General features: G+C 28.9%; 1 protein-coding gene across 1 annotated transcript in view; it reads right to left on the bottom strand.

Moving 5' to 3' along the window:
• Positions 1-17,766, bottom strand: part of LOC111038895 — a 30,043-nt gene extending 12,277 nt beyond the window's left edge. The window contains exon 1 of the mRNA XM_022322164.1: positions 17,655-17,766. Coding sequence (XP_022177856.1) covers positions 17,655-17,766 — 112 coding nt within the window. The remainder of the gene's footprint in view (positions 1-17,654) is intronic.
• Positions 17,767-19,912: the final 2,146 nt, after the last annotated feature.

Here is a 19,912-nt window from a genome sequence, read left to right as displayed (position 1 = left end):
CTTCTAACCAACCATAGATAGAAATTACGGGAATTTCTCGAATTCTTAAAAGGAGTAGCCGGGGCGCACGTATCGTGATGAACTTCTAGGACATGCAAACAAACGCGCAAAAACAGAAAATTGCACAAATGGAGTTTGACGTCCGTCGTTGTTTATTGGCGTGTGAATTCCGGACAAGGTCGTTGCTGAACAATAATTGTGTTAATATACTCTCTCGCGTGGCTGGCGATTATCTCGTTCTGCAGGTTCGCCTACTCCTCGTGCAGCTCCCGTGCTCCTACAATGCACTAGGTACACTGCTCTTAATAATACAGCTGCGACGACCGAAATGTGTCGCGATTCGTAAATTATCGTGTTCCAGTGCAAACAGAAATCTATTTTTTCGTAAGAAAATAGCAGCTAGTAAAATAATTATGCCCCATGTCGTATTGGTTACAACGAGAGCAGTTATAGGTACAGTCTTGCAGCTATTATACATGACGTCACTACTCGCTAGGTACAATTTTGTAGTATTTTAATTATCACGCACCGCCCAACCCATCAACACTTTACCACACAATAGAAAATACGAATATCAAAACGTCTACAGATATTGTTAAATAATACAATCCTACTGTATAATATTGATGTGAAATAACTCGATGTTTTTGAGTTTTTATTTATAGCGATGAAGTATGGCATAAATAATATATTGTATTATACGTAACTGTATCTAGTTATAAGTTATATCATATTATACAGCTCAGACCCGAATTATATGTTTTACGCAAGTGACTATAGAAACATAATATAATAATGTCAACCTGAGTGGGTTCGTTCAGTTCAATGTTATGAATAATTAACTAAAAATAAATTATTTTTGGTACCTACCTAACATTCTTTATAGCAATGCAACTTAATTTAAAATCAAAATGATTTATTACTATATTCACTATGAACATTGTTCATTTGAATGTTAATTATGATGTTTTCTTTATGTCTGTACAAATATTATACCAACATATTAACATGTATAATTATTAATTGAGTACATGTATATTCTAATAAAATATACAATAATGATTTATGTTTATAGATTTTTAATTAATGGAAGGTGGAGGTGGAGATGGAGGTGGCTCACGTACAACGAAGAATTCAAATAAAAAAATTATATTTTGCATATTTTATACAAACGTTACCTAATTAATTTTACTCTATTTAAAAAATATACAATACCAAGTTGAAATTGCATAAAGCAAATTTTTTATATTGCATATACTGCAGCCATAGATGAGAGAGAACAAAATGAAGGTATATTATAATATGTAAGATGTAATTACCCAGTTTAAATTTAAGGTAATTACATTACATTTCATAGTTTAACAAAACAGAGTAAAATAATGTCTCTGAATATCATTGTCTTACACTGTAATACATTCAAAAAGTTAATTTTGCAACCACTGCCTATACCTATGGTATACCATTCAAGTGTTCATATTCGAGCATAACGACGATCAAGTAAAACCAATTAACTAGGTACAAATATCTATATAAATTTATACCCAGCTACCTAGTTTGTAAGTGAACCGTCTATTTGAAAAACGAAGTAAGACACAAAATATCACTGATGGTAGCGTAAAAACAGTTAATTCTTGTTTTCTCCGATTTACCTTTTATTGACTTACGTCGTATCACAAATAGGTGGTTCAAGTGGCAAATCCTTTACTTATATGGCATACAAATATTTTATTAAACTAAGTAGGTACTAAGACATACGAGTCTTGCTTAGTAAGACGAACGTATCATTTTTTAATTTATTATAATTTATAATATTATATTTTATTTTATATAGCCAAATGGGTATCTACAACAGTACTGCTATACTGTCTAACCGTAATATAATATTATTACGGGAATTAGATATTATAACAGTCATTGGAAATGTTGTGTTGTCAATGTGTTAAGCTTGAAAGTATTAGCGTTCAATTATTACTTATTAGGATGATAAAAAAATGGTTTTAACAATTTACAATACTTATGCGTTATCATATACTCACTACGATTTGAATCCGACTTAAGCGGTTTTGCCCTACTCCGTCCAACCCGCAGGCCTACTAGAATAACGAAAATGTACCATGACAGGAATGCGTGTTAGAAGTCAAGGGTCTCGTGCCTAATAATATTATAAACACACTTATCGTATTTAGTGCCGCAAAACTTCTAGGCGGGGCTATAACTATACACACTATTATACTAATCATGGTTTGAAACGCGTGAATAGCCGATGAACAGATTTTGTAGAGCCTCGGAATCAGAAGGACAAGGTTCCCGCCCCTATACTCGTATTATAACATCATATTAAGTACACACACACACACACACACACAATGTATATACATATAATTTATAAGGCGTGCAATCGTAATAAGACTTCAAGGTGTACCCAATAATAATTACCTGTCATCTAATAAAGTCAAATTAAATTTAACATGCAGCGTATACATTCCCTTGGTTTTTAAACGCACGCAGCCTTTTGAAAGGAATAAATTGAGAAATTAAATTTCCATTTATATATTATAGGCTTGAGAGTCGATAGATGCCATCTAACAGGGTTTATTTGTTCAAATGTTGGAAAATTCGACACATGTGATAATTAGCCCGATAGTCTTTGTTCTAATGATTTATTTTCTGTGTATTTTTGAAGTTCAGGTTTTAGATTTTGAGCTGATCGATGAATGTATTAATTTTAAAATGATGTTTTTTTCAGTCTGTAAACATTTTTTCTAGAAAAAAAAAATGTTTTAATTTTTAACTCCAGTGTGTTTTCTGACTAGAAAGTGAATCTAGTTGGCACTTTTGAGAGGTTAAAATTGAAAATTTACACTAGTATACAAAAAAAAAAAATTAAAAATTAAAGTAATAAATATATAATTTATATACACCATATAAATATACATATGAGTTACTTATGGACATAAAAAAATGTTGATAAAAATATTTCACTTTGTCAAAAAACTTGGAAATTTAATACAAGGTTCCTCATAAGTTGTTGCTAGTAGAAATTTAAAAAAAGTTGAGAGTAAATCCACAGTAATTTTTTATAAGCTGTTAAAATTAGAATGTTGACACCACACTATTCGCTAAAATCAAGAACATTTTCAAATTGTTGTAGTTACTTAAGATCCCAAAATTATATAAATACAGTTTTCTTTAAAGATATTTTAAGTTCAAGTTGTATATTCAAACGATAAATAACGATTTTAGTTATTACTTATTTTGTTGTAATTTAAAAATACCTATTATTCGTGGGTACTCAAAACTTTTAATGTATATTATATTATTTATATAATTATATTATATACAACATATAATCCTGTTTATGACAGCCAGTTTATTGTATCTGATTACAAAACAATCTAGCAAAAATTATTTTCATAAAGTTGTTCAAATTATTTTCAATGATTTTATTTACGAAATTTGTCTGTATACGTATTTTATTATGGATATAAATGTAAAAATAATTTGACAAATTCATTTGATATTACAATTTGATCCATAAATTCAATTTCCAAAGACTATTTTTGTTTATTTTTTTTAAAGATTCAACGTCTTTCATAGAAAAATTGTGTTCATAAATTTTTTAATTCATCGTTCATAACAATATCATGTTGAGTCATAACTGATGCTGTGATAATCTATGAATCTTTGAACATATGCTAATGCAGTTGAGGCTTTTTCAAGAATAAGTTTTAAAATTACATTATCTGTAGTTGCTATAAATGAAATTATAATATCGATTAAAATAGAGCATTATTCAGCGGAAAAAATAAGAAGAAAAATAATTGTAGTTATTCAAACTACATTAAATTTACATGGTTTTGCTAGTATTGGTAGCGTTTTATAAATCCAAATATGTTGATCAGAAAATGTACTTTTCGACGTTAGTTACACATGTCAATACATAAAATATTTAATTAAATAAAGCTTAACGTTTAAAAATGGAATAATATACGTTTAACATTATAGCATCATAATTGCATTTCAACATTGCTTTCTCGGTCTGCGATTTGCGTCTTTGCATAACGTGTATTTCATGTTTAACAATAGAGTGAACGATCATTATCATCTAAAACATCTAATTTACTACTGAATTCAATAAAATCTCCGGCATCATTTAGAACAATAAAACATAATAATAGGATCTGTATGATAATATTAATCTGCAGCTTTTTCATTAACTGTACAAACCAATTAGTGAATCCGTGGTGTGAGGATAAACAATTGTATTATTATTTATTCCGTGGGATAACATTTAAAACAATATCTCGGTTTGTTAAAATAAACGAAAAATATTTTACTCAAATATTAATCTGCAGTGTATAAGTCTTGATAATATTACTATGGGGAACATGAATACGTTTTTACATTTTAGCTTCGCGTACGACCAATAATTCTCTTTTATAATTCGTCAACATTTTACATTTCCTCATATTCAAATTCTCGATGCATCATACATAATCATCTCGATTCTTGACGCGTTGAACTTCTTTTTGTTCCCCTTCCCCTAGAGATGGCCTAGACCTTCGAGGTAACGAGATACTGCAACCCTGAATAGTAGATAATAGTAATTATATGGGTACTTTAATATTATACAGGTACCTACTGAGTTTATAGCTATGGTGTACTCGTATAATGTGTTAAACAAAAAAATTGGAAATCACTAGCACTAGCACTTGAAATTGTCTATGATTCTATTTATTTCTAAACTTAAATAGTATGTATTTTTAAAATTAAAAAAATAACATTTCATAAATTCATAACACAAGTCACACTCACACGTGAATTATAAAAGTATAAATACATGCTTATACAAACATTTAACTACAAAGCTACTTAAGCTACTGTGGGAAAATGTTAAATCACCTCAGTCCTCAAATTATGTATAAAAGCAAGCTTACAAACATTTATGGTAAATTTCAGTAAAATATATTCTACAAGAATATGAACAAGTTTTTCTGTTTCTACATGGCAGTAAAACAATTACCTAATTGTTTTTAAAAAATTAAATAGTATGCATAATCTCATACCATTATTGACTATAACAGAATATCATATAATAGGTATTTTAGTGATGTATGCACAAAATATAGTAATGGAGCAAATACTGCAGAGACACACATCTGTATATTTATACTGTCCCCTACTATTGGCGTCATCGTTTATTATAAGAAATAAAGCTGAAAACAAGTTGTTGGTTGACCGTCGTGTCGAGTTGACTGAGAATATTGTACATTATATATATAATATTATTTTTATCGAACATGCAATACGTGTGTTTAAATTTCGATCGTTGACTCAAAAATAAATCCATAATGTTTAAATGTTTCGTTACTCGGTATAGGTATAGGTTAAATTAGTCTGCGTTAGGCGCATACTTGATTTCGCAATAGTTGTAATAAACACTTTTCCTTGCAGTTGTATAATAATCATCGGTTATAATATGAACTTATATTATTTAATAATTGTTTATTTACTTTAAAAAAACAAGTTCTTTTACGTAGGAATCTATAATATATTTTTAAGTTCAATTTTTACATCAGTAATTGGTATACTAAATACTCTCACTAAGGTATAAAATTCCCAACACTCATAATTCATCAACAAGTAAAAACACTATAACACGTATGCCGGCCACTGAGTTTCTTAAATAATCACTGAACGAAGACACTGACATTTGTGGTCTCCGTCTTACAAGTGAGTAACGTAGCAAATTTTACGCTCAGCAAATCACGTTTAGCTCCGTTCTTTTAAAAATTATAGTGAATTGAAGCTAGTTTTGAGTGTTTTAAAATTTTAAATTGTTCGTAAGTTTTAAAATGCTCATAAAACGCTTTGAAATTAAAATATTACAAGAGGTCAATTCACTCTTATTTTTAAACTAACCGAGCTAAACTTGATTTGTTGAGCGTAGAATTCCTACATTACTCACTTATAAGACAAAGACAACAAAGTATATCCATGTAGCGTCATCTTAATTAGTGAATCAAAACAGACCATTTTTGTCCCTTTAATATAATTTAGTGCGGCAATTATTATCGGTCCATACGACCATACTACATTTTATTAACCATATTTTTTTAGTGAATCATTATTAATCAATTATTTATATACAACCCGGTAGTATTAGCAGCTTTATAGTACCTATATTGTGATTTGTAGCCTGTAGCTAAACCGAATTATATACATTGTCTATAACTTCCGTACATGTTGATTGTTCACAATTGGGTGGTTAATGGTTATTAGTTTCTGTGGTTAGAATGATTACTCCTTGTTGGTCAGATCCTATATTTTGATCGAACCACGGACAAATTCCCCCCGGACATTACCCCTCATATATTTTAAAAACATATTTGGATATGAAACCATTTGAGACAAGAAAAAGTAAATACTATTAAAATAATAAAAAAAAAATTATAATCAAGCATTTTTATATAGCAATTTTTTTTTATTAATTATTAATTATATTTTATTTAGAATATTTAGTATTTTTTAGTGTGTCAAATACCTAAAGACATAATGTATTTTGTTAAATGGTACCTAGACACGTAGTATATAGTACTTACCTACTTTAATTGCAATGGGTTTTTGTAAAATATTGTGAATAATACTTGTTTCAATCATTACTTATTATTTTAATAGCACCTATCTAATATTGTTTTAAATAGACCATAATAAAAAATAAACATCAATATTTTATTACATTTATCGAAGTATTTCGAAATTTATACCGCTGACAAAATTAGGAAAAATAATTCATATTCAAATATAAATTAATTATTTAAATATGAGTAGGAAATTGTCCATTATCTAACTATTTTGATTGTGGTTAACTGAATTAAACTTACATCTATATTTATGGTACATTAGTACGATATTGCACCATTAGTGAATAAGTGCACAATAGGATAAAAATAGGACAATATAATATGTTATGTGTATAATAGGATAGTCGAACTTGGTGCATCGTACACATTTGTATAAATTGTGTTAAAATGTATGCATGTGAAAATGAGGAGGAGTGAGTGCTTGTACAGTACCAGTACAATTAATTATTAACAATATACAAACTTCTGTTTATTAAAAAGGAACCGCCTTTTTACTGTAAATTATTTAGTGGATACAATTTCTGAAAATGTTGACGTATCGGAATCAAAATTTGTACGAGTAGTTAGTTATTTAACTTTGTGTACTAAGGTTATTAAGACCATGATAATATGGGTTGTAAAATATGGGGGACATGGTAATTTTAAATTATAACAATTAATGTTAATCCATCAACTTTAACAATTTGTTAAAAGGCCCAAGTATAAAAAATACTGAATCCAATATTAAATCTATTTATATTTTTGTAAAACCGTTTTTACAAAAAAATTCAAGAATTTCAAATAACTGTCAATTGCGATTACCTTGCAGTAAAGCAATTGAAGAGATATTTTAACTTCATTTTTTTTTTTTATTGAACATAAAAACATCGGCCATTAGTTATTGAATAACAACTTTTTTTTTTTACATTTTAATTAAGGCTTAAATTAGGTTATATAATTTAATTTCTTTTAGGAAGTTGATTATGATGTTGATGTTTGATTGAAGATCGTTTAAAAAACGATGTATTAAATAAATTATATATATTGTTAATATATTTTTTTTTTATTAATCTATATTTTAGCACTATTAGATATTTTAAATTCTAGTAATGTGTCCAGTCATATTATACATTGCCTTCATGATATTTTAATTTCAGTTTAAATTTTTACAAAGTTTGGATTTTAGCGTTATATGTCTATTATATTTGTATTTTTATAAGTATTGATTATATTATCACCGAAAATCGAAAACTGAAAGTTGGTTTGTACTTTATTTATTTTTTAAAATTGATTTCTTTCTTTCTCGATTCTTTAGTTTTTAGGTTTTATTTATTCAAAAATTCGTAATTACCAAAAATGTATTCTAACCGATTTTAGAAGGCACTTAATATATACTATATGGAACTATAATGTACTATATTATCTAGTACTGGATTTAGGTTATATATTTGTATTTGCAAATACAGAGTATACTAGAAGAGCATACCAGCAGCGTACGCAACACACGGTCGTGTAAATATCTTGTTGGCAGTAGCTAAGTATGCTGGTAATATATTATATGTTTATGATGCACAAACAATAAATACGTATAAAATATAAGTTGAATAATCTTCGAATGCGAAATTATAGGATCATCAATATTATGAAGTTGTGGGTGGGTGAGTGCCGGGTGGGTATAGTCAGAGTAAAAATGTGCCTACGTCTCGACGTATACAATAAATCGCTGCAGTACCTACGCGTCGTGTTATTATGTATGATATATTTTATTGTTTATTATTGTCCACGGTGTACAAGCACAATGCTGCCGCCTGCCAGTATAATGCGTTTGAAAACGTATTTGTAACGCCGTATATACGCAGGTTGTATTCACCGTGTATTGTGTTCTACCTTATATAATAAGTAATACCTAACGAATACAAAGACTTAATGGTAATAACTATGTTATCAGCTCTCAACATAAGTTGTTTCATGTATTATTGTAATACTAGCAGTACCGAAACAATTTAAGCCACGTGGGATTTTTAGCTAAAAACGTCTAAATACGATAGTTAAAAAATGAATCATATAGATAATTATTAAATGTTTTGTTTTTCAAAATTTATTAGAATTTAATATATATATACAAGCTGGTATGGTGCTTACAATACGCATATGTGAGTAATATAAACAATGAAATGTAGACATGAGGAGAGAAGTCACCCAACAGTAACACTCAGAATTATTAAATGTGAAAACCGTATTCTTATTGTAGTACCTACGTGTGTATAATATAAATATTCACATTAGGTTGTAAATACAGGACGTGGGCGTCGTAAACGTCAAACGACAAAAATAACCCACAATTTTAGTGTCTACTATAATGATGAGAAAAATTGGAATTTGGTAGTTTTAAATTTCGGGGGAAACTTAACACGCTTAATATGGTAGGTACCTAACTGCAATGCTGTTAATGAATTATTGAATTATCTTAACAGTTCAATGAAGTTAAGAAAAGGAATTAAATGAATAACTAACATGTAACAACATTACTTAATATTTTTGTTCTTGATTTTATTCTGTGCAGAAAACCACTGTTGTATATTATGACTTCCAGGTAATGAATGCGTCAACACTTAAATGAATAACAATTAAATGTACGTCATAAATCATAATATAACCTAGGTACCAATTACCAGGGATTAAATTAAAAATTAACATGTCAAATTTGTTTAATGTTATTTATTTTATTAGATAGATATATAATCATTTGTAATTATTACATAATAATTAAAATATATTAAGTTAATGCATGTATTACGAGTACGTACGTAGATATAAAAATAAGTTAAGTCAATAAAAAAAATAAGAGTCAGTGAGTTACTTTTGATTTTTCTCAACTAATTCGGTTGAAAAGATAAAATCGATTTAATTTTGTCTCCTAATGCCGACTGACTTTGCATAACAATTTACCTAGCACTCCCACTGATCGTAGTAAAAAATACGGATACTCGACAAGGGACACTAAACGATCCGTCGGTGTCTGCGAACCGTCAACATTTTACGTATGGAAATAAAATAAAATAGAAAATAATATTATATTGTGTTATTATAATAATATATTACACTTACGTAAAGGTAGGTACATATAGGTATAGTCACGTAGAAACTGCAAACAGCATGGCGGTCGCGATGACATTCAACGGGGTGCGACATACGTATAATATAATAATATATTATAATATTAGAGGTATACGTGGATAGTATACATAATAATAATAATAATAATATTATTATCGTTTTATCGCATGTATATAATGACGTGTGGCGTCGGAGGCGGCGTCGTGTCGCATATTGTACGAGTGTAGGACGTTGTGTGTATATACATGTGTATTATAATACGGTGGATAGGTCCCCAGACTAGGTCATCCGGCCACGGTTGACGGCGACGCCACTAATAAATTATTATCACAATTTAATATACCTAATAATATATAAAATTATGTTACGCGTAGGTATGCGAATAAGAAGATGCGTCAGGGTCTTTAATTTTTCGGAATGTCCGAGACGGGTTTTGCTATGGTTTTTTGTTCGCCTCCCCTCCGCGCCCACCCCTTGCCTGCGTCAAGAGTAACTCGGTAGTTTTGCAGGACACAATAATTATAATATACCTAATAATATCACACACCGACATCGCTCGCCAAACCGGATTACGATGGTGCCGCTCTTATAATATGCAAACGCCACAATTGCATAATATTTAATGGTCGTGATGTATAATATAATATTATTATATGCACAGGACGAGAAAATGTTTATTACTCTAGGTCCTGATAATATTATTATGTGTGACTACAATTTTTCGGGAGACGAGCGCTAAGTCGACTTTGTTGACGGTAAAAATTAAAACGCATCCGTCGCGGCATTAACGTGTGTATATCCAGTGTATGTTGTATGGCATTATACCTATATATTATGTTAATAATAATTATAAGCGACCACTATAGTTTTACGAGTCCTACCGTCACGAAGCTGTGCAATTTTCAGCTTTACACGGTGAGTGCACCGTACACGTCTTTTTCGTTTACTTACTGGCTGCTGCAAGCAGTGCTGTTTTGATCACAAACTGCATCATTCGGGAACGGAGGCAATGTGATGACGGAAATGCTCGGAAAGTTAAAACTCAATTTTAAAATGTAGTTAGGAACAAAGGTTAGGTTTTTAGCATACAACAAAATATCTAAGTGGCTATAAATAAGTTCAAAAATAAAAAAACAGAGTCAGTTAATCTACCATACTATTATATGATAAAAACTATTACAACTGATCGAATACGAGTATACGACGAGTCTATCCAATGAGAAACCTACTTTAATCAGTTTGTAACAAATAATTTTTTTATTTTTTTTTCGTCAAGTTCAATTTTTCTGCAAATTAATATGTAATTTGTGTTAATTTGTGCTACCGAGTATCGTACCCGTCTATAAATAATAAATAAAAAAATATTATAATATACGTTTTATTGGAGGTAGCTCTGATTAATGCTTATATTATTAATCATCTGTAGCTATACGTTTTAACACATTAACATATACGTCAACTCGTTTTAAGTATAAATTGAACACAAGTTAACTTTAAAAAGTTAATTTTCCAAATGTCTCCTTAGTTTTCAACAAAACCGCGAAGAAAATATATACAATACCAAATACACTTTTTTTTTTAGCTCAGATATCTATACATAGATTGTTATTTCTGTAATTGTATTCAAATATTTATTGTGGTAGTAAAATATGAGTTTAAAATCTTACGTTTTTACTAGTGAAAACTTTTCAATTACCTAATAAACGTAAACTTTGTGCGAAATCCGTCAACCAGATTCGTGTCCCGTAAAATATACTCATAACGATTTTTGAGAAGTAAGTACCTACTTATTTTATGAATATTCTCAGGCTCTAGTTCATAAAATAACTCTGAAGACTGTAACAAAATAACAACACACTGTCAGTGACGTTGACTCTTAAATGAATCGCTTGTTTTAACTCGGCTACAATAAAATAATAGGACCCACGAACCCACGAACTACCTATTCTTGGGAAGTTAGCTCATTGATGTAGGTATATAATATAATTATATATGTACAATATACACGACAATTCTAGACTAGCATACGCTCATTTGCATACTCGTAAAACCTTAAATGCTAAAACAAGTGTTTGAACAACTAAATATTGTGTATATGTATATATATATATATATATATATATATGAAACTATGATATGAATATATATATGTAGATACAGTAGGTTTATATAGGTAAACACGACGCTTAGGCCTATAAGGTACAAGTGTGTGTAAATACTGCGCTACTTTCTATTTTCACTCTCTTATAGTCCAAATATGAAAACTATTATTATGCAGTTGCACCAGTAGGATATTATAATGTTTTGAAAACAAATATTAAATCATGTCGGGGAAGAGGGCGATGACATAAAATTAAAAATGCGTGTGCATGCATTTAGGCCTACTCGTGCACTCCCGTTTCAACCTACCCGCAGCTATAGTCCAGGTCACATCATCACTACACTTTCTCGTTAACATTTGTTCAAGACTTTTTTTTTTTTGACACGAAGATTTCTTTACGCGTACGACGCACATTGCGAGCCACACAAGAAACGCGAACATCAGGAGTGACTATAATACACTCAACACCGCCGATAATGCAATATTGCAGCTGGATGTAGCAGTAACTGCTGCAGCTACTAATAAAAACACTTTTAGCACTCACAAATAGATGGTTATATATAAATAATAGCGACATTTGATTATACAATGTAGACTTAGTAGTACAAAGCATTTCAAATGTTTAACTCTTTAATATAATATGCCTATCACTTTTACGAACAACTTAATATTGATCAGAATATTCATTTTCCTAAACATGTTTAAATCCTTTAACTTGGTACTATCAAACATGTAGTCCGCGAAACCTTTCACTTTATTTCTTTAACAATTTTGAAACTATTCAACGAAAAATCAATATTATGTACATTGGAAGAATACCTAGTAGATATATACAGTTATATTATAACAATTATAACCAAAAGAAGAAATAAATGTAGTCTTTATTTATTTTATTTTATTTTATTTGGATTTAGTATCAGAAAAATTGAAAAAATTGTTTTGCCCTCGAATCTTTGACGAATAGAATGTATTTGGCTAGTTCGTATTTTGAGTTTGAAACACTGCTTAAATTGTGCACAGAATGCGAGATAATATATTTGTACTTATTTATAAATTGAATATAGATTGTCAGAAATACAATTGTAATGTAAACAATTTCAAAAAATTTGTTTTTAATTTTACATTTAAATAAGTATTAAAAAATCACGAGAACAGGTCTTCGTGTGACTAAGCGAAAAGATCATATTATTCTCTTGGACAAAATAACACAAGTAGATACGTACTGGTTGTATGTGTACCATGACATTATGAACTAAGTTTTGTTATTAATTATAATGTAACGATTAATACAAAAAATAAAAGAAACAAACTATGACTAATTAAAATGTAATAATTGTACAATATATAATTAGTCGACTGTAAAATATGTACAAAACTACTCTGTAGGGTTGTACTTTCCGAATTCGTTACTGTTGTGTATACGGGCGAATATGTACTTTGGAAGGACGTTAATATATCATACCTACTCGTTGGTCATTAGCATTGTATAACTTTATTATAATTATCACTATTATTTATCATAGACGTGTTCATGTAAATCCCCGTTATCACTGTCAAAACTCAAGTCGTTAACCGTGGCGACATTCCATTCAAATGTTGCGGTCAGTCCTATAATTTTATCAGAGGATTGCTCAACCAAAAATTAATGTTTTGAAAGTAATCATTGTTGTTCTCACAATTAAAACTATTGTACCATTGAAAATGTTTATCTACTTTTCACAATCATCTTCACCGTCAATATTACTTTATGTTTTAACCAGAATATATTATATGGCTAGGTATATAGTTATATATATTATAATTATGTAATATATCGTATGTCTAATGGAAACATTTAAGTCTAATAGTTTGATGTATAGCTACTATTGTGCTGACCGGGTTATTATAATTTAATTAGCATCTAATTAAATTATTCTTCAATGGTTCAGTTAAAAGTAAGATGATGAATTAAATGATACAAACTGAAAATAAATTTAGATGAATTATTTTAGTTTTAATATTTTATTATTAATTAAACAATAGAAAAAAACGTTTTAATATGATAAAACTAAAATGATAACTTGTTTATTTATTTGTTCGTTTGTGCACTTAATTATATCTTTTTGAAATATTGAAAACACACTAACGCGTAGCTGCATTATTTGTTTTGACTTTCAAATATTGAAAATAGGAAAATTATTTTATTACATCAATACAATTTTGTTTTAATAGTCTCATCTTCATCCTATTATACTGCAGATATAATTTCACACTGATAATTATAGTTACATAACAAAATGGTTATTAGCATTGAGATTTTAAAGTCAAGGGTATTACAAAATTGAATGTTTACTATTGTACGTAACTCAACAATGCGTTCGGTCAACACCAAAGTTCAACAATAAAGATATATGAGTATCATGTCGGTAAAATATTATAGACACGTATATAACTTATACGTAAATGATAAAATATGTTTAATTTCACTATTTGTACTTAGATTTTACATAATATGAATACTGCGACGCTGTGTGACTACCACTGTGAGGTAAATTACATCTACTAAGCCAACTCGATTGAAAAGGTGCATGCACATCGAGTTTTGTCTGGGAATCGGGATTTATTCGGGACCTGAGAAGGTCAACAAAAACAATTAAAAGCAATCTTACACAATGTGCAGCTATGCTTTTCAGTGACTTAATTACGAATTTTAAATCATAACTCATTACATTTCTTATTACATGATTTATGAACGATTAAAGGTATAATAAATTGGGATGTAAACAAAATAAATGCCGAAAAGTATTGAAATAATTCGACTTTCTTAAAAAGTTATGTGTTAAAGAATTAATAGATAATCGTCTGTCGTTTCCTTAGTAAAAAAATATTCTTAATTAATTTATCTAATTCGGTGGTCTAGTCTAGCCGGAGACTAAAGCATATATATTAAGCACACAAGCTTCATTTGATATTATGTACTTTAATCATTTTAGTAATTTATAGTGTTCAAACAAACGTATATTCGTTGTGTTATATAAGTTTAATGTCGTTGCGAGTTGGTGTATTGGTTAGGTATATCGTGGATGATGCTGTACTTAAATATGCTGTACAAACCATATAATTATTTTAGGTATTAAAAAACAGATATGAACAAATTTCTTATATGCTGTGTATTAATTATTTGTAATTTAAAAAAATGTTGTGTGAATGTGGGTAGACGAATTCCATACTTTAATTATTATACCTACGCCGTATACATAATCTGGGTAATCATAAATTACCTTTTTTCGTAAAATTTATATTTTTTTAATCTCCGTATTGAAAAAAATATCTACATGAAAAATTCTAATGGGAGACTAAAAAAATTATCAATATGACACTTCAGAAATGCACAAACATGGTAATTAAGTAAAAAATATCAAAATATGTAAAAATATGCAAAATGAAAACATTGTAAGTAAATATACGCAGTACTGAATCCATGTTTAGAAACAAATGTCTACACATTATCTAGCGTTAAATACGACTTAACATCCATATGCATCATATGCAAATTTCTGAACTTGTCAGCCCTGGTCATCACATACATCATACGAATTAATGAATTATTATATTTATCATAAGTAGCGATACTTTTTTTTTAATATGTATTCAATCAAGTAGGTCCACTGCCAATATATTTGCACGTTCATATGGTGCAAAATATTATATTAGGTTTATATACTATTATAGTAGATATACTATCTAACTATTCTGTTAGTTATTACCAAATACCAGTACAATTTTTCAACCAAAATAATATAATTCAATAGTGTATAATAACTAATAATACGTATTCAGATAAATTATGTTTTTTTTTTTAAGATACAGACACTGTTTTACCATTTAAATGGCCTCAACACGTAAAGAAGTTTTTAAAAAGGTCTTTTTTGTATTAATTATATAGGTAACACGGTAGCCTGCAGTGGGTATCTATAAGAATAATTACAGGTATTATCGAATTCTACAATCAAATAGAAAAAGTCCATATAATGCGTGTAATTTCAGCTGCAGGTTCACGTTTTTAATGTAATAGGTACCTCCGGAAATAATGAAAAGAAGTTCACGACAATTTCAGGATGGATAATATATATGCCCTATAGTGTCAAGTTCGCGTGTGAGGTAGGTATCCATATGCCACGAGTATTATATTATATCATGCCCAGTTAACTATGCCAAGGTGCATAAAACTTGAATATTTCTTCAAACTCGGTAAACATGTTTACGATTTGTAAATAATACGTCGATATCGACATTATAATTTTATTTTGGCGTTTACTCGATCATACTTTAGGTTATATATATGATGGATAATTTATGTAGGTATTTTGCATTCACCTAATAATATAGATATTCTGTATAAATGTTAAATCTGCAATTATTATTAAATGTTTTCTGTAAGTACTTGCATAGTCACATATATCTCATATATCTCTTACTGCACTCTCAAGTTTAGCGAAACACAATATAAGTATAAAATATGAAAGATATTGCAATTTACCAATGACCACATCTAGCGAACATCTAGCCATTATATTACACTACTTTGAGTGAACTGCGGTGAGCTACAAGTTGATTGGTTACATCTTATGAATAAAAAAAAAAAATTATTATAAAATACAGTCAGTTTTAAATAGTTTAATTTTAGACATATATATATTATAGGTTTTTAGGGCAATTTTTAATCTGAATTATTATTAATTATTATTGACTTATAATATTTGATTGTTTTCATAGTTTCAGACACAATTGAATGAACTAATCGTAAGTACATAAATATATTTTGTCTGTGCAAATATACGAGTACGTGGGACATGGCCTATTTTAAATGGTTTTTGTATTCCTTTATTTTATGTACAGATTTAATTTAGTTCATACGATATTACACCAGTTGGGCAAACAGTGAAGTCACAATAAACTGTGAACAACTCTAAATAATTTTTTTTTTAAAAGCATTAAATATTTTATTATGTGAAAATCATAAAACTTGCATATTACATAATATAATAGTATCATATTGCCTGTGTGGGTCTCATTTCGTAATTCAATTTTAAGATGAGTCTTTTTTCTCAAAGTTATTAGCATGGTATCAAATTTTTTTCTTGTATTTTTTAAACATTATGTTGCATTTTTTTACTTTTAACCTATATTATTGTGTCACCCTCAACTTATTCCAGCTTTAAAATTATAACATATTATACAATTATTATAAAAAAAAAACACGTACTTCTGAAGAGCGGGGTAAATTAAAAATTAAAATATTTTTTTTTGTTGAATAAACACAGGTAGATTGAGGTAGATTTCTAATATTTTACTAAATATTTGTAGATTAAATAATTTTTAAGGTTAAAAATTGAATTTCTGATACGATAATACAAATGTCTACATTTTTTTAGATATTCATCTAAGAAAGTAACCCAATTAGATATAAATAATTAACAATATTTTTTTTATACTTATATGTTCAGAAAAATATTTTATTTAATAACTGAACTCCAATTAACAGTTAATGTTTTTATACACAACCAGGAATGGTGAAAAAGCTCCCAGTACGAGGCGAAACAAATTTAGAATAATAATTTATATAATGTGATCTAAAATGTCCAATAATTATACAAAATATGTATAAACGTTTTAAATAGATCTGTATACGAAAGTTCCAAATCATGCTATACATTAATGCATTTTTTCAGTGTTACCACATAAAACTAATATTCTAGATCACAGAAGACTTATAGGTAGTCTAGTAAATATATATAATATTCTATAACTGGGAGTTTCGAGAAGAAGAATACTTTTTTTTGTTGCATAGGATTTAACAGTCTTGACTTCCCAACGTTCATGACTTCTATTTTTTTCGTCATAACCTTCAGCCATCATATAGTCGAATGGAGATTGTCGATCCATCGAGCAGATGAACCGGGACTTACGGTTAGTTTTCGTTAAGCAATACGGCCCATAAGTCAAGACTATTGAAGTAAATGACCTCGAGAAAGATAATAATATTATTTTTATTTTGTTTAAAACATACTTTAGAGGTAGTCTCTACATAGTCCTCAACGGAACATGTTATTTTGTTTAATGTTAAATACCTACCTAAGAATGTTTCTCAACCCGTTCTATCGAACCCTTAACGCTACATCATATATTATTGTAATGATGTTTGCGTGTTATATAATGCATTTTAACATCAAAAATATTATCAATGCAATCGATTTTTATGAATACTGGTTACTGCAGAATGTTGTGCAAACGTTTTCCGTTTTTTTATATTCATACAATAAAGATAAAAACTTATATTAGGTTTTCTTTTTTTATAATCCTATATATCTATTGATTTATAATCTGCTATACTTTTTTTAATATTGTAAACATCGCTTGTGATGAAAAATATTTTCTAATTATTTTGAAATTGATGGTTTAAACGTTGAGCTTTTTTCTTACCATCGAAGTCTGTACACAGTTATTTAGTTATATGTAAGATATTACATTATGTATGTATAGGCATGTTGTAAGTTTATACGACATGTATATTGTATATGTATGCATGTATGATACATCGAGATGTGCTATTAATTATTAAAGTATTATCATGTATTTATTTATTGAAATACTAGTTCAGAGAGTACCTTATTTTATTATTCCAACGAAACTAAAATTGGAGCTATTGAAACCAATTAACATAAAAACGATTCCCAGGAGTGTTACTTATAATTGTATTAGATTTAATATAGAAGTTAAACAAGAGCCAAAAATGATTTTAGTATTCTATGGTATTTCATACAAAATACAGTCATTCATTAATTGTTAAATATATTTGTACAATGTAACTTATAGGTAGGCAATATTAGATTTTGATTTTGTTTTCGACTTTTGTGGACTGTTTGTTATTTGTTTGCCAACAAAGCAGTAATATAATAATAAGTATCTATATGGTCGTCCAATATATTATTATATTTATTAGGTAGTTATCTGCCAGAATAAACGATGAAATACGAGATTTCTCTTCCGTATATTTTTGGTAGTCCATGTGCATGGTATCAGAGTCTTTTTATTGAACAGTGTTAAATGTTGATAGGCTGAGCCTCTGATGAACGGACAACAAAAAAGAGAAACTAATATAATATTACTATACTATACTGTCCACAATAGGAAACAATGATATAAAATGAATTCAACAATGTCTTTAAGAAACTGAAAGCTGACACTTTCAATATTTCCCTGGTGATAGCTAAAGCAATAAAGCATTAGATAAATTCAAAAAACCTACATTTACAAAAAATTATTATTGAATAGTATTATAATTAATCATTAAGGAATGTACAAGTATATACAGCAAAAAATACTTTTAACGATAATGTTAGGATACTAGGTAAATAAGTGATTTAATGATTAATGGTTACACATTTAAATAAATTTGGTGATATTTGATCAAAATATAAAATAAAAATCATGTAGGATTGGGAAACCGGACTTTTTACGTCGTCACAAATACAAAATTTCTTTGAAAAGTTAAAAAAACTCGTCATTTTTCACATTGAAATGTTTTGTTGATGCGTCGTATAAAACCTGTTCCTAGTCCCGCGAGTGCTCTCGAACTTACCAAGTATTCACAAATATTTGTTTACGCCGAATAATGTACATCATAACATATTTGATTTTAGTTTTACAATTTATTTATTCTTCACATTTTAATGGTAATAATATTCGTTGTTACTTGTGTACTGGTGGTAATAACACACACACACACACACACACACACACACACATATTACATACATAAATATATTATAAATTACGAACTACGATCATGTGGCTGCAGCAAAAATAATTCGGACAACGATGATCCACCTGCTTTATTTTTTTTTTTGAATAGGTGATGTACACAGTGAAAGTGATTAGGTTTGGGTTTCGGACACGGCGTTGTGTTGTTATCAAGGTCGTCTCGTGAAGAATACACCACTTTGATCTGCTTTAAGGTCAGACAATGCGTGAACTTACCCGACTCCCACTGCCCGAAGGACTCGCGAAGTAAATGGTCACTGGCGCAGCC

This window comes from Myzus persicae, unplaced genomic scaffold (assembly GCF_001856785.1).
Source record: "Myzus persicae strain clone G006 unplaced genomic scaffold, MPER_G0061.0, whole genome shotgun sequence".
In the NCBI taxonomy this organism is placed as follows: domain Eukaryota; kingdom Metazoa; phylum Arthropoda; class Insecta; order Hemiptera; family Aphididae; genus Myzus; species Myzus persicae.
The sequence above is the reverse complement of the archived record's forward strand: the minus strand, read 5'-3'. Positions and strand labels throughout refer to the sequence as shown.